The sequence below is a fragment of the Callithrix jacchus genome, chromosome 19, assembly GCF_049354715.1.
Source record: "Callithrix jacchus isolate 240 chromosome 19, calJac240_pri, whole genome shotgun sequence".
Lineage (NCBI taxonomy): Eukaryota > Metazoa > Chordata > Mammalia > Primates > Cebidae > Callithrix > Callithrix jacchus.
The window spans coordinates 51,000,262-51,016,371 of NC_133520.1; the positions used below are offsets into that span (position 1 = coordinate 51,000,262).

The 16,110-nt window shown below is 47.6% G+C and overlaps 1 protein-coding gene across 2 annotated transcripts in view; it reads right to left on the reverse strand.

The window, feature by feature from the left end:
• The window catches only part of SLC35F3 (solute carrier family 35 member F3), a 372,006-nt gene that overhangs the window by 107,514 nt on the left and 248,382 nt on the right, over positions 1–16,110 (reverse strand). Inside the window, exon 1 of one of the 2 annotated variants that reach the window (XM_035281315.3) lies at positions 6,553–6,906. The exons of the other annotated variant lie outside the window; for it this stretch is intronic. Coding sequence (XP_035137206.1) covers positions 6,553–6,628 — 76 coding nt within the window. The 5' untranslated portion in view covers positions 6,629–6,906. Of the gene's footprint in view, positions 1–6,552; positions 6,907–16,110 lie in introns of those variants that run through there. 2 annotated transcript variants of the gene reach the window in all.

A 16,110-nucleotide genomic window follows, 5' to 3' on the forward strand; every position in this document is an offset into this window, starting at 1 on the left:
CTGAACCCTTTCCCACCTCTGCAAGTCTTCAATCCCTATCCATCATTTTTGGTGAACGTGACACTTCCTACATTACAAAGTCACCAGCACAGCTCCCTTAGCTTCCCTCCTCTGCATCTTCATGTTTCTCTGCTCCTTTTTGGAGCTGATCATTCCCTTAGTCTGTCTTGTGGTCCTCCCATGGTACACTGCCTCCTCTAGGCCGCTGCTGCATCGATTGTTGCATGGATCGTCTTACTGTGGGGCAACCTCAGACCTGCCCTGGAATCAGCCTGGCTCTTTCGAAATTATCTTCTTCTCCCTTAAGACAGTGGAACTTCTCAAACCTTCCTCCCTGTCAAACACTTGAACCAAGCATCCAGTAATGCCCCCAACCACCCTTGCAGTCTGGCTTGCAGACCAGCACTTGCTTAAAACTGTTTCCACAAAAATCACCCTCTCTTGGCTGCATCACTCTCCCTCTTTCTTCTCTGTTTTCTTCTGGTGGTCTCCATGCCACTATACTATGAGTTCTCTGGTCTGGCCGGTCAAACTTCTCTCCTGCCTCCCTTATCTCCTATATGTGCATGGCCTCCAGGATTCTGTGCTTGCCCATTTGTTTCCATATCACCTGATTGGTTTCTGCTACCTTCCTGCCTGCTACATACCTGTGTTTGCAGGCATTGGCCTCAATCTCAACTTTTCTAAATGTGACTCCCCATCTCTCCCTCCCAGATGTGTCTCCCCTCCTATCTTCGCTGTTACAGCTAATGGCATCTCCATTCTCAGAATTGTTCAGGCATAATCTTCAAAGCCATATTTGATGGCTCTTTTCAGCCTTCCTACTTCACACTCTCCCCATGGCCTGGTGACTCCTCCTCCCTCCTGTCCTTGTCCTTGCCATCAGATGGTACATTGGTTAGGACGAGGGCATACCACGTGGCAGTTGTCTCAAAGAATGAATTACCTGATCACCCTGCAATCCAAATCCTCACTGCACGGTGGAGATTACGTTAGGACCCACTGCAGAGGCATGTTGTGAGGACTGAATGAGGCAACCCAGGTCAAGGGCTCACTTGTGGCGAGGAAGGAAATGTTACTACTGTGGTTATTACCATGAGCTCATGTGTGGACTGCTGCTGTCACTCCCCAACATGTCTCCTTGTCGCCACTGGATACTTTCCAGCAGGGTTTTTTTTTTTTAACATTTTTCACTATACCTTCAATATGACATGCACATGACAGCATGTACACGTGAGCACACATACTCGCCCCTGAGAGAGTCTCAGATCCACTCTGACTCTTATTTCATTTGATAGACATTGGCAGTTTTTATTCTACTTGAACTCCTTTATTAAGAAGTACTTATTGTGATTGATGAAAGAGATTGCATAACCCAGCTTGAGCACCACTGCTGCCCATGACTCTCTTTTCTCAGTCTCAGATGGTGTTTCATCTCTTCTCTGGTTCCCCTGTTTCAATCCTCTTCCGAGTCCAGCATTCAGGATGCCTCAACATCTGCGCATGGTCTAGCTTAAATTCCCCTCATCCTGCTTCTTCTGATCACTCTGCTCTGGCCCAGTAGATTGCCTGCTAGTCTCCCAGCGCCACCCTCTCCTGGCTCTGCACCTTTGTCTGTGGCTCTCTCTGTCAGGAAATGCTGTGTTCTCACCTCCCACCTCTGACAGCCCAGGGCAGAGGCGACCTCCTCTACTGTGCCGTCCTGACTGTGCTCCCAGGAAAAGCAGTTCCAATAAATGTTTAGCTATCAGCTGGAATGTGGTGACAAGAAGAATCATGAGGCCACATCCAGGGTCAGCAGGAAAGAGTATCCTGTCAGGTTAGGTCATTTTGGCAAAGTAGGGGGTAATGATGGCAAGCAAGAGTCCTGCACAGGGGCCATGTGTGTTCCAGCCAGAAGTGAGTTCACCCTCGGCTGAAATGCAGCATTTGCTTTATAATCCTTCCATAGAATCAAAAGCATTACATTTCAGCCAGCATGCAATCTTCATTTGTGTGCTTTCTGACATTCTCACTCCTTTGGAAGCTCTGTTGGATCAGGGATTATATTTTACTCCTCTGAGAATCCTCCCAAACATCTGGTTCATTCTCTTGCATATATTAGGTAAAATATTTGATTGCCACATGAATGACTGTTGTCACTGAAGTCTCAGTCCTAGGGCTAGCCAACCAGGGCAGTATTTTGGGGTGGGGGCAACTCTTTGGCAGTATACTTCTCAAGAATCCTCTTGGACTGAGCCAGCGTCTTGAGTCTTCACATACCATTAATGGAGTATTCCAGGATAACAGTCTTAACCTGTTGACAGGAACAAGGGAGCCCTACTCTAGGGGCAGCTGAGACCACCCAACACTCCTGAAGCAGCGGCATTAAGAACATGACACACAGCCGTGGGTCCTGTGAGCCCCCATGGGGGTCCCAACCACTGATTATATTAGTTGGATTACAGTGGGAGCTTTAGGGAGCATTTATGGAGCATCTACAAAGTGCCATGAGCTGATATGATTCTCTCTCCTGCTCAGATGAAACGCAGTTGTGCAAAGGTCTTGCAACCAGGTAGATACAGATTGGAAGCCTGGGATCCTTGCTTTCTAATTATAGGACCCTCTGAATGATTTTCTGAGCTTCAGTTTCCTTATCTATAAAGTTGGATAACAATAATTACCCTTGCTTAGGGAAAAAAATAGAAATAATAGAACAACCTCTCCTAGCGTAGTACCCGCGATATAGTAGACATTCATTAGCAAAAACCGTTAGTTGCATATTAAGAGCAACATATCATCCTAGGCGAGAACTGATTCCCGGAGAACTTTACTCATTAGCCAGAAATCACTCACCCAGTGTGAGAGCTGGGTAGACCCAGTCCACCTAATTCCAAAGCTCTCCCCCTTTCCACAACAAGAGGCTGCAGGCCTCCTGGGGGAATTCCCTGTACTGTTCTCAACTATTAATTCCTATTGCATGTAATTTCATTGAACATGAATGAGCTGACTGTGAGTATAGAGGCTCCTAGTCAGCACTACTCCATCAGAGATGCGCTGCTGATCGATGCCCGGCTTCTGAAAGGAAAGCCAAGCAAAGGATCTGTGAAGACAAGGTATGTCGTCAGACCTGATAGATGCCATCAATCTTGCCAGAAAGCACTTTTCGAGCCTTAACCCCTGTCTAAGGCCCAGCCCCCCTTTCCTCACACTTCCGGGCTGAGCCTTTTATTCACTGTTCTCTCTGCCTGCAACTGCCTCTCCTCCCCTCTGTACCAACAAGCTTTCTCATTTCCCCCCAGCCTCCGTTGCAATGCCCAGAAGTTCTCCTCCTCAGAAAGGCCTCCTCCTTAGAATGTCTCCTTTTTGGAAAAGCCTGTTCCTCAGGAATATCTCCTCAGACAGGTCTTTTCCTCAGGAAGGCTTTCTTCTTAGATGGCCTCCTCCTCAAAAAGGCCTTTTTATTAGAATGGCCTCCTCCTCAGAAAGGTCGCTTCTCCTCAGTCCTCCTCCCCAGGAAGGCCTTCTCCTTAGAAGCCCTCCTTCTCAGAAAAGCCTCTTCTCCTCAGGAATATCTTCTCCTCAGAAAGGCCTCTTCTCAGAAAGGCTTCCTCTGTAGAAACCCTCCTCCTCATGAAGGCCTCCTCCTCAGATTGCTCAACTCTCATGCCCCTGTGACATTTTGCTTTTAGTTCGGCACCAGTACTTACTACTTTGCATTTGATAGTTTATCTATCTGTATGTCTCTTCCCCCCTAGACTAAAACGCCCTTAAGTGAATGAAGCTTTGTTCCTTTCTGCGTTTCCAGGGCCTTGCTAAATTGTCACAGGACACAGAGTAGGGTTGGGTTAAGTATTCGTTGAGTAAATGAAGTCATCTTGCCCATCTTCCTGTGTTTGAGTTTAACCAAGCATTGCCTTTTCTATTTTGGTTTTATATGTACCACATGCTGGTGCCTTCTTGCCTCCCCTTAGATGACACACTCTGCAAGCTAATAAATATTCCTCGCTGGCTGCATTCCATCCCTGTAGCCTGTCTGCCATCCATACAGAAACACCCACAGCATGGGGACCACCTTGCCCTGTGCATTCGAGTTAAAACAAAATGATTCAACACTTCCAAAACCGGCACAGAAGATGCAAATGGTTTCCAAAAAATAGACCAAAAGCCAAACTGAATAAAAACACCAAGGGAAAAAAACAGGCAGAGAGAAAGAGCTCTATGTGAGCCAGGAACACCAAGGGCAGGTTTTATCAGGCCCCAATGGGCACACTTTTACATGGAATACACATAGGTATCCCACGCAAAATGCCACTGGGGCCTTGCTAGGGCAGCTATTTCTACCTTACTGCATTTTCTCACAGCTGCTGAAGTAGGTTGTTCCTTCTCTCTTACATTTGAGGAAACGGAGGCAGTGTTTCTGATTTACACAAATCCAACTGGAAAAGGGGCAGAGCCCAGCCTCGATCTTCCATCTGACCATGTCTTAGTTCATTACACATTTCCACTATCCACAGGCATTTGAGGGAATGCTGGTTCCAAAGCCAAGCCCATGGTGAGGCAGTTGCTGGTGTTGTGTGCACAGAAGACTCAAAGCTCACTTGGCAGCAGCCCTAAGGGTTTTTTTTTTTTTTTTGAGGGGGGTGGTTAGAGGGAGATAATTCTCATTTTCATTCCCTGATGGCAACCTCCAGGCTTGACCATAGGGAGGTATCTGTGCCTCCCATGCCAGTCACTGTCTCCTGCAGCACCTCTGAGGCCACAGTACCCAGTTCAGGTAGTCCCCCCATCCGCATTCAGCCCCACTTCCAGTGCAGTTCAAAGCTGTCCTGCCCAAGGTGGGCTGGGAGTGTCCCAGGGAGACCCCTGCTGCTGCAGAGCAGAAGCAATCTGTTCGACCAGCAGGTAGGAGCGGGGGCAGCTTCCACAGGACCCTGTGAGTGAGCAGACACTCACTCCTTGCTTCCCTCAGAGAAACAAACAGCCCTTCCCTCCCCAACTCACACATACATGTGGGCAAGGTCTGGGAGAAGGCTGAGAAATACAAACACCCCTGGAAGAGGTAGCACGCGCACGAAACTCAGGTGTAGATGATGATACCAAGTCATTCCTGAGGTTGGGATGGAGGAGAGAAGACAGCAGCAAGAAGAAAAGAAAAGCCAACCTCCCAAAGATAGAAAACGATAAGAAATAGGTAAGTAGTCACAGTTCAGTGCAAACTGATGTTCTGAAAAACACGCCTGAGTTTGGGATCAGACAGCCCAGGATTCCATTCCTGCTTCATCACCTACCAACTGTGGGTCTAGGACAAGTTAACCCACCTGACTGGGCCTCACAGTGCCCCTCTGTAGGATGGGGGTCATAGGATTGGGACAGCTGCCGGCAGGCCTGTGTGGACGGCTGAGCTTGAAGCGTACAATCACCAAGCCAGCCTCTGTCTTATCCTTGCTGGTTCTGAGATTTACTGTAATAAACAAGAACCTGTGAGTGGAAGCAGGGTCCACAGAAGCCTAGAGAAGTCTGGGCTCCAGGGAAGGGCAGAAGCCAGGCTCTGTTGGAGCCCATAGCTGCCCTTCACTTACTGCTGCTGCTCATGGGCTCTGTTAGCTCAGGACAAGCACCTAGAGGGCAGCTCCTGGGACCAAGGGATGGTCTGCCTGCCTAACCTAGCCAAGGCGCCTTGCTCCTGGGAGAAGAAGTTAGTCGTTCCACCTCTGCCTCCTGGGAGGAGGAGTTAAGAGCTGGGACTCGTCTCTCTGCCCGCTTCTCCATTGGAAAGCAAGGCCCCTTAGGCCAGCAGAAGCCAGCTGGGTCTGAGGAAGCTCTTTTCCGTGGGCTGCTTCTTCCCTTGCCCTCTCACTCACATTTCCTGGGTGGGAGCAGTTCCAGGCAGAAAGGCCAACACGGGGAAGAGGACACCTTCTGGCGGCCTCTCACAGACCTTCGGATCCCTCTCCAGGGCCGGGGAAAGAGGCTGTTTACAGGCTGGTGCTGGCTCTTCCCTCACCTGTGCGCCCCGCCCATTCTCACCGAGCAGGGCAGTCGCTGGGCTGGTGGTCGGAAAGGCTTCGGGACCGGCAGGAGAGACGTCTCCTTAGCCCGCTGCAGCCCTCTCCCGCCTCCACCAGCCGCGGGCAGCACCCCTAGCCGGCCTGGGGGCGAGACACAGAGCCCCACACCCGGGCAACTCAAGTGTGTGTGTCGTGGGGGGAACACTGGCAGCGGCAGGACGACCCCCTCCTGCCGAGCAGACAAGAGCCCCAGGACAAGCTGGGATGGAGGTGAGGGTGCAGCTGCTGCCACACGCGCCGGGTGCTGCCCAGAAGGAGAGGTTTGGGGAGCCGGGTGCTCGCTCGCCGCCGCAGCTCTTGCCTGCTCGCCAGGGAGCTCAGGGCAGCCCCCGAAGCTGCCAGGTCCCCCCACGCAGGCGGCGGTGCGCTGCACTGCGGAGCCGCGTCCTGGGAGAGCAGCCATCCCCCTCTCCGGCGCCCCGCAGCCAGGCAGCCCGCCTCAGGGTGGCAGCATCCCCTGGCTGGGGTGCAGGGACCCCCGGGCGAGGCGGCCGCGCATTACCTTCCACTTTGGTGAGGGTCAGGACCGGACTGTTGCAGGCGCTGAGCGGGGCCACCCGGGCCGAGTGCTTCTTCATGATGAGCCGGCCGCCTGCAGGAGTGCTGCCGCCGATCGCCTACATCCTGGGGCCGGCTGGAGCGCGCCTCTCCCGGGCCCGCGGCCGACGCGTCCCACCTCCGCCCGGGAGCACCAGCGGCTCGTCCCTCTCAGTCGCGGCCTCCCCGGCTGCCCTCCGGGCTCCGGTCGCCGCGCTGCTCACTGCGGCGGCCGCCCTGCCGCGCACATCCTCCCCGGCCGCGCAGCCACTCCACACACGCGCGCACAGCCTCCTACTTCGAGGTTGCTGCAAACTCCAACGTCACGTACAAGTGCACTCCCTGCTCCCACCCCGCAGTTCACCTGCTCCGCCCTCCTCCCCGGGACGCCCAGCCCCGCAGCCCTCGTCCCCCTCTTCCTCCCAGTCAGGTCCTGACTGCAGCCTCTGGCCACCACCTTCCTGGAGAGCCCTTTAAAAGGACCAGCGCCTGCGAGGAGATACCCTGAGAACTTAAGCCTCAGTGTTGCGGAAGTTTAAAAAAAGGGAGTGCTTGACTTTGGATTGAGAGTTAACTCGTCACTGTGCAAAGTCCTGAATTATTTCACAGGGAGAGGTGGAGAAAAGCAAAGCTTCCCAAGGCTGGCATTCACTTCTTGAGTCTAGAGGCACATTATCTTGTTTGGCCCCGTGGATAGCTCTCTCTTTTTTTTTTTGCGGGATGTAGTGGGGAGAGGGGGCAACAAAATGCAAACACCACAGAAGCAAAACAGCCGCAAGAAAACAAAGACTTGAAGTGATTTCTGCTCCCACCCCACTGCCTCAGTCTGGAGATACAAAGTCGCCTGGGAAGCAGGAAAGCTCCCTCACCGCCCAGCTCCCAGGTTCTTCCTTCAGCTACAGGTCTGACATTTGCCTTTGCAGGCACCGGAGTCACTGCTCTCACTCAGACACAGCCGTAAGCTATTGGCCGACGGTGCTTGTTAAAAAGCTATGTTATACCTACCGCATCACTTGCCAGCACAATCCCTGAGTGATCACTGAGTCCGGAGGGGCATTTACTCCAAGACAGCGCATCGTCAGAGGTGACCTGCCATCATCCCTGCAGGTAGGACACACAGGACTCATGCAGCCCCAGAATGCCAAGGGCCTTATTTTTATCACCTTTACACATGCCCAACAGTTGAGATTCAAGGTGGGTTTTGTTGTTACTGTTGGTTAGGTCTTTGCCCAGAATTTCAGGACCTTCAATACTACCTGGTTTCCTGTCTCAAAGTTAAAATTTGATTGTATTATGTCATTCAAGTCCCCCCAACGGTAGCTCTGTGGAGCGGTACAATGGGAGAGTGAAATTCAAGCAACAGGGTTTCCTAACTCAGCACCTACCAGTTGTTTCTGATGACATCCACCTGCAACCCCCAGATCTCTGGCAGAAGTGGCTCCTACTCCTAGGAGTGCTCTTGTGGGAGTCCTGTTATTACTTGACCTCTTGAACAGCTGTAATGAATGGAATGGCCCTGATCTCCAAAAGCTCAGGGCTTCTCGGGGTTTCTTTCCCATCACTCCAGCCAAGGAAAAGGTATTTAGGGTCCCTGCAGAGCCCTCTAGTGGCACCCCTCCACAATATATGCCTCTTACAGGAAAACTAGGAGTCTTCCAAGACTCTAGTAATGACACTTCAATAAGCCAATAAGTTATTTCCCTGTTTGGAAAAATTAAACTCAAATAAGCTTCAAGCAAAAGAATTACGTATTGTATATTAAAGAGGATCTTTTTACTGCAAAATAATACTTTTATATGTTTAATCAAGTTCATCAATACCATTTATTATATACATAGTAACTAAAACAAATAGAATAATTGCACACATTTTTGAGCACTTACTATGTATTATTTAATGTTAACCGTCTTATATAAATAATTTCATTTTCTACTCTCAAAAGTTCTGTAAGATTGTTATCTCATTTCATAGATGGGACAACTAAGACTAAGAGAGGATAAATAAAATGTCTCAGGTCACAGAGTGAGTAACTGGCCAAGCAGGGATTGAAATCCAAGCGTGAATTATTCAAAAGCCTGAACTTACAACCAATATGTAATTCTCTTACATGTTGGAGAGACAAAATGCAAAAATTCCACATCGCTATTCCAAGTCAGCTGAGAGATACATGTCAGGTTTGAATGTGCTTTTGATAGATTTCACCATGTCTGAGCATCTGTACTCCTGGGGACACTGGCTTATCCTTGTGCTGATTTGGGTCTCCCTCAGTACTTCACATTGGCCACTACACACACATTCTACTGGGCAAGTCACAGTGACAAGTTGTATTACTCTGTTTTCACGCTGCTAATAAAGAAATACATGAGACTGGGGAGAAAAAGAGGCTTCATGGACTTACACTTCCACATGGCTGGGGAGGACTCACAATCGTGGTGGAAGGCAAGGAGGAGTAAGTCATGTCTTATGTGGATGGCAGCAGCCAAAGAGAGGCTGTGCAGGGAAACTCCCCCTTAGAGAACCATCAGATCTTGTGAGACTTATTCACTATCATGAGAACAGCATGGGAAAGACCTGCCCCCATGAATCAATTACCGCCCACTGGGTCCCTCCCATAACTCATGGGAATTCAATATGAGATCTGGGTGGGGATGCAGCCAAACCATATCATTCTGCCTCTGGACCCCCCCAAATCTCATGTCCTCATATTTCAAAACCAATTATGCCTTCCCAACTATCCCCCAAAGTATTAACTCATTTTAGCATACACTCAAAAGTGGTGTATGAGCCTGTAAAATCTAAAGCAAGTTAGTTATTTCCTGATACAATGGAGGTACAGGCATTGGGTAAATACAGCTGTTTGAAATGGGAGAAACTGGCCAAAACGAAGGTGCTACAGGCCGAATGAAAATACCAAATCTAGCAGGGCAGCTGAATCTTAAAGCTTTGAAATGCTCTCCTTCGACTACATGTCTCACATCCAGGTCATGCCAATGTAAGAGGGGTGTTCCCATGGCCTTAGGCCGCTCTGCCCCTGTGGCTTTGCAGGGTACAGCCTCCCTCCCAGATGCTTTCACAGGCTGGTGTTGAGTGTCTGTGGCTTTTCCAGGCACACAGTACAAGCTGTCCACAGATCTATCATTTTGGGGTCTGGAGCACAGTGGCCCTCTTCTCACAGCTCCACTAGGCAGTGCCCCAGTAGGGACTCTTTGAGTGCTCTGACCCTACATTTCCCTTCTGCACTGATCTAGTAGAAGTTTTCTATGAGGACTCCGCCCCTGCAACAAACTTCTGTCTGGGCATTCAGGTGTTTTCATTACATCCTTCGAAATCTAGGTAAAGGTTCCCAAACCCCAATTCTTGACTTCTCTGCACTTGTAGGTTAAACACTACATGGAAATTCCCAAGGCTTGGGGTTTACATCCCCTGAAACAACAGCCCAAGTTCTATATTGGCCCCTTTCAGCCACTGCTGGAGCAGCTGGGACATAGGGCACTAAGTCCCTAGGCTGCACACAGCATGGGGACTCTGGGCCTGGCCCAAGAAACCGTCTTTTTCTCATAGGCTTCCAGGCCTATGATGGGAAGAGCTGTCGTGAAGAAATCTGTTATGACTTGGAGACATTTTCCTCATTGTCTTGGTGATTAACAATTGGCTCCTGGCTGGGCACGGTGGCTCATGCCTGTAATCCCAGCACTTTGGGAGGCCGAGGCAGGAGAATTGCTTGAACCCAGGAGGCGGAGGTTGCGGTGAGCCGAGATTGCACCATTGCACTCCAGCCTGGGTAACAAGAGTGAAACTCCATCTCAAAAAAAACAAAAAACAAAAAACAATTGGCTCCTTGTTACTTATGCAAATTTCTGCCACCAGCTTGAATTTCTCCTTTTTTTCGACAGAGTCTCACTCTGTCACCCAGGCTGGAGGGCAGTGGCATGATATCAGCTTACTGCAACCTCTGCCTCCCGGGTTCAAGTGATTCTCCTGCCTCAGCCTCCCAAATAGCTGGGACTACAGGTGTGTGCCACCATGCCCAGCTAATTTTTTGTATTCTTAGTAGAGACAGGGTTTCACTATGTTAGCCAGCATGGTCTTGATCTCCTGACCTCATGATCCACCCACCTTGGCCTCCCAAAGTGCTGGGATTACAGGCATGAGCCATCACACCTGGCCAGGATTTTCTTTTCTATTGTCAGGCTGCAAATTTGCCAAACTTTTATGCTCTGCTTCCCCTTACAAAACTGATTGCCTTTAACAGCATCCAAGTCACATCCTGAATGCTCTGACTTAGAAATTTCTTCCGCCAGATACCCTAAATCATCTCTCTCAAGTTGAGTTCCACAAATCTCTAGGGCAGGGGCAAAATGCCAAGAGTCACCACTGCTAACAGCAAGTTCCTAATCTCCATCTAAGGCCACCTCAGCATGGATGTTATTGTCCATATCACTATCAGCATTTTGGGCAAAACCATTCAACAAGTCTCTAGGAAGTTCCAAACTTTCTCATATTTTCTCGTCTTCTTCTGAGCCTTCCAAACTGTTCCAACCTCTGCCAGTTATTACCCAGTTACAAAACCATTTCCACATTCTTGGGTATCTTTTCAGCAGTGCCCCACTCTACTGGTACCAATTTACTGTATTAGTCCATTTTCATGCTGCTGATAAAGACATATCCAAGACTGAGAAGAAAAAGAAGTTTCATGGACTTACAGTTCCATGTGGCTGGGGAGACCTCACAATTATAATGGAAGTCAAGGAGGAGCAAGTCACATCTTACATGGATGGCAGCAGGCAAAGAGAGAGCTTGTGCAGGGAAACTCCCTTTTATAGAACCATCAATTCTCATGAGACTTATTCACTATCATAAAAACAGTACGGGAAAGACCTGCACCCATGATTCAATTACTTCCCACAAGGTCCCTCCCACAACATGTGGAAATTCAAAATGAATTTTGGGTGGGGACACAGCCAAACCATATCACAAGTGCTCAATAAATATTTGTCTGTTTTTAAAATATCTACTTTCTGTTTAACGCAATGTTGTGTACAAAGTCAAATAGTTAACAAATATTGTTAAAGACCCTTAAATCCTTTTTTTTTTCACATGCAGCTTAACCCAGGAGTTTTTGGTACTTGGGAGGTCATCACCTCCTCATGCCTGTTAACTTCTGCTTACTGAAGGTGAGTTACTGATTGCCATCTCAACTGCTTCCCCTTAATTTTAAGCACTCCATATTGTTTCTATTTTTCATTTTTCATACTCATCTCCAACAGTCCTATGTGCTCTGTGTGCTCTGTTCTGTTTCAACAGCTGCCCCCCACCCTACACTGCTCAAAATACCAAACTTCCCATACTTCTTTTCAAATCAGGAGGTTTCTGTCTGCTTGACCATATGAGTATAGATATTCCTTAAGTAAACACTTCTTTTTGGGAATAAGATGTGGTGGGAATGCCTATTTCAAAACTCATATAGACAAAATTATCAAGGAAGTTAATGGTGTACTAGCATATGAGCATGCATTACTGTTTTGAGAATTCCAACAATTTAAAGCTTCACCCTGGAGTTAGGTGGTAATAACCTATTCTGAGATACTTAGCAAATTGCCTAAGCCCCACTTAAAAACTCAAATCTCACATTCCCCAATCCTGCTCCAAATAGTGCCAATAATTTTGCCAACAATTTTGCCAACAAAGAGATCTAAGACCCCCTCATGTATCAATGGCAACAATACTGTATAAATAATATCCAGATAAACGGATTGGTCATTTGATTTCTGACCCCTCTTCCTCTTTTGAGGGTATTAGCATGAGATAATATCGGGATGAGATCATTGGGTACCTAACTGTCTTAACTTTAGTATTACAGGAGCTGGGAAAAGGAACCGGGCTGACTTTTTCAGGTTTTACTCACTAAATAGGTCTTCCTTGTCATCTACTAAGAACATACTGTGCAACAGTTTGCTCATCAAAGCCAAGCGTCTCCTCAGTGATGTGTGATGACATCTCTTCTGATAGAAGCCTGTTCTTTATCACTAGCCCCACTCTCTTGTTTGCTTTTTCACTGATGTGGCTGGGAATCGGATGGGGCATTTAATGACAGAAGTCTGGTATGGCAGACTTTTCAAGAGTGACTGGGTTTTGTGATCTCAGCAGCAGTCTGGATACTGAAGTGGGTGTGCTGAGTAGATATAGAAGGGAACAGATGCAGAGCTCACATACCAGGAACATAAGTTTTATACTCCCTGCCTCCTCCCAACTCCTCACATGCAAACCATAGAAAAAGGAGGTAAAATAGGAGTCCTAGATAAGAAAAATCAAAATGGTTTCTCCAACCACCCAGGGGCTGTACTGAAATTGCGCTGAATAGACCCCCCAGGGCTAGGGCCCAGCCATGGCCCTTTAGAATCAGAAAGCCGACAGGCCTGGGCTCATCATCAAGAAGAGGGTAGCTCTATTGGGCCCACGTGATTCCTCAGATTCTGGAGGTTTGTTACTCTTCTTCCTGGTACAGAGTTCCAGCCAGGGATGCAGGAAGAGCCTCTTCTTGCCCTACTTGGACTGGTTCACACAACTGCCATCCACTGGGTCCTCTGTCTATTCATTCCCACGTAGAGGTATATAAACATCTGTGGCCCCACTGCAAAATTCCAAGAAGGCATCAATCCATTTGCTAGAGTTAAGTGATACTTATGATTCCCTTGAGACTAAACAGAGCATGGAAACTGCCTTAAACTATAGCCAACAACTTGATTTTGAACTCCAGCTCCTCCAGTAAGAAGCAGCCAACCTTGAGTGGTCACTAAGTCTCCTCTGGCTTCAGTTTCCCTATTTGGGCCTGAAAGAATTGGACCCCACTGGCAGTTTTCCAGCTGTATACTTCTCTTTTCTTTTTAAAAAGAGACAGGATCTTGCTCTGTTGCCCAGGCTGGAGTGCTGTGGTGTGATCATAGCTCACTGCAGCCTTGAACTCCTGGGCTCAAGCGATCTTTCCACCTAAGCCTTCTGAGCAGCTAAGACCACAGGTGTGACCATCACACTTGACTAGTTTTTAAAAGTTGTTTCTTTTGTAGAGACGTGAGCTCACTGTGTTGCCCAGGCTGGTCTTAGACTCCTGGTCTCAAGCAATCCTCCTGCTTTGGACTCTCAAAGCACTAGGATTACAGGCGCAACCTATTATCAGCCCAAACTGTTTCTCATTCTCTGCAAACAACTCTACTTTTATTTGTTGGGGTCCTATGTTAGATTTGGTTTATAAAAGAGATGTTATGGCTAAAGAAAGTTTAGAAAACCATTGACTAGATAATCTCCTGGTATCTGTTTGCCTTTAAAATTTGGGGTGTATGAAAGTACCGTTCTAGGTATTACAATTGTCACTGCCTACAAAGATCCTTAAAAAATTCTTTCATGAGTATCTCCAGTTAATTAAGTAGATTCTTGATTTAAGTGGTTTTTCTCACTTTTTGACATAGTCAGAAATATATTTTACATTTGTCAAAAGTCATCCACTAAAAAGGGTGAATTTTATGATTTGTGAATTACATATCAATTTTAAACATTGGCAAAAAAACATTTTACATCACAGCTTCTACACACAAATGTGTATGCATGTGTGTGTGTATAGATAATTATACATATACACATTTGTATAAACATATGGTGTGTATATATCCACACAAACAGATATATAACTGCTTAAACTAGTTAATTATCACTCTTACCACATCTGAGCACACTATTCTATCCATTCTGTTCTGGTTTTTGTTTTGTTTTATTGATTCACTGTAAAAAAAAAACACTGATGTTATCAACTAAATTTGTTTTATTATGATATATTCATGGGTCATAATCCACCTGGTTTGAAAAATACTGTTAAAATTATATTCATGTAAGTTAAGTGAATAACTTTACTTAATGTGTTCAGAATAAATTTAAAAATGTTAAATCCAGCTACGGTTTTCAATAGTCATAAAACAGACCACTTTAATTCATTCACTCTGAACTATCAACACCATTTAATAGTCCTTCACAGTATCAAATAGTGAAAATAAAAAATTATTTTCATGGTTACTGGTGTTTAAAAATAATCACTTAAGTGGCTGCAGGACCCAGACAAGGAATTTCACCCCAATACATCAGTCCACAATATTCAGAAGCCTTCTGAGTGAGGCAATCACTAGCGTGTCCAATAGGAGGGAGAGGAAGCCTAATGATGGCCAGGAAATGGACTCCCACGCACTGGGCAGCTCTTTCCCCTCACCTGGCAGGGGTTGCTGATATCCTTTCAATAACTCCAAGTACAAGGGCAGGAAAACAAGAACCTCACATGTCTCTTTTCTTCCCCAGGCAGCAACATGCCTCAGTATGACAAACTCAGTTCCTACTAGGGTCCCATGAGGCTTTCTCCTCTTTCTCTAGGGAGGAACACCAAGGCTGAGTAACTCCAGCTGGAGACAGGACATTGGGAGGTGGGACCACTGGGCTTACAGACTCATCCCCTGGCCCCTCCGGATTCGCTCTGACCCTGTGGTGATGCTGGAGTTCAGAATCAGGATCATGATGACCAAAGCAGAGGCACGGAGATGGGAGCAGGGTGTCTGCCTGCTTGCTCTGTACGTCCAAGGCAGGGGCCTGTCCTGTGCGCAGTGGCAGACACTAGGTGTTGGCTTCTGGAGGAGTGCACTATGGCACAGTGGAGCTGAGCAGGACACCACCCTGGCAGTGGCACTGCTGGGAAGGAGCTCCTGGGCTGGACCCCTAGGGGAGAGTGGAGCTCCCTTTCCTGGGACCTTCCAGAGGTCAGCTGGGTGGCCAACAAAGAGTCAGGGTGTCAGGACTAACACAGTGTCTAGCACACAGTAGGTAAGAAATGATAGTTCTTTCCCATCGGGAAGTGGTCAGGCCAGCTTCCAGAAACCCCTTCCAACAGTGTGAATCAGTACAGAAAGGGGACACTGCTTACACACGGTTTTTCTTGAGCAAGTTATTTCATCTCTTCACGATCAGCGAGATGTCTCTTCTCCAAAATGGAGATAATCACAGTATCTGCCTTCTACCGCAGATACTATTGTGGCGAAGGTTAAAAGAATTAATATACGTAAAGTGCTTATAATAGTACCTGGCAAAAAGTAAGAATCAATATACATCAGTCTTTGTTTTCAGTTTTTTACATAATGGAAAGGGTCATCTCTGATTTGGTGTCTAACACAGTATATGGCTCATATATAATAGGTGTTCCAAGTGAGAAGAAAGAAAAAAAGGAGGGAGGAAAAGAATGAGGGAGGGAAGGAAGGAAAAAAGAAGGGGAAAGAGAGGAAGGAAGAAAGAAAGGGGCTGGGTGTGGTGGCTCATACCTGTAATCCCAGCACTTTGGGAGGCCGAGGTGGGTGGATCACAAGATCAAGAGATTGAAACCATCCTGGCCAACATGGTGAAACCCTGTCTCTACTAAAAAAATACAAAAATTAGCTGGGCGTGGTGGTGTGCGCCTAGTAGTCCCAGCTACTCGGGAGGCTGAGGCAGGAGAATTGCT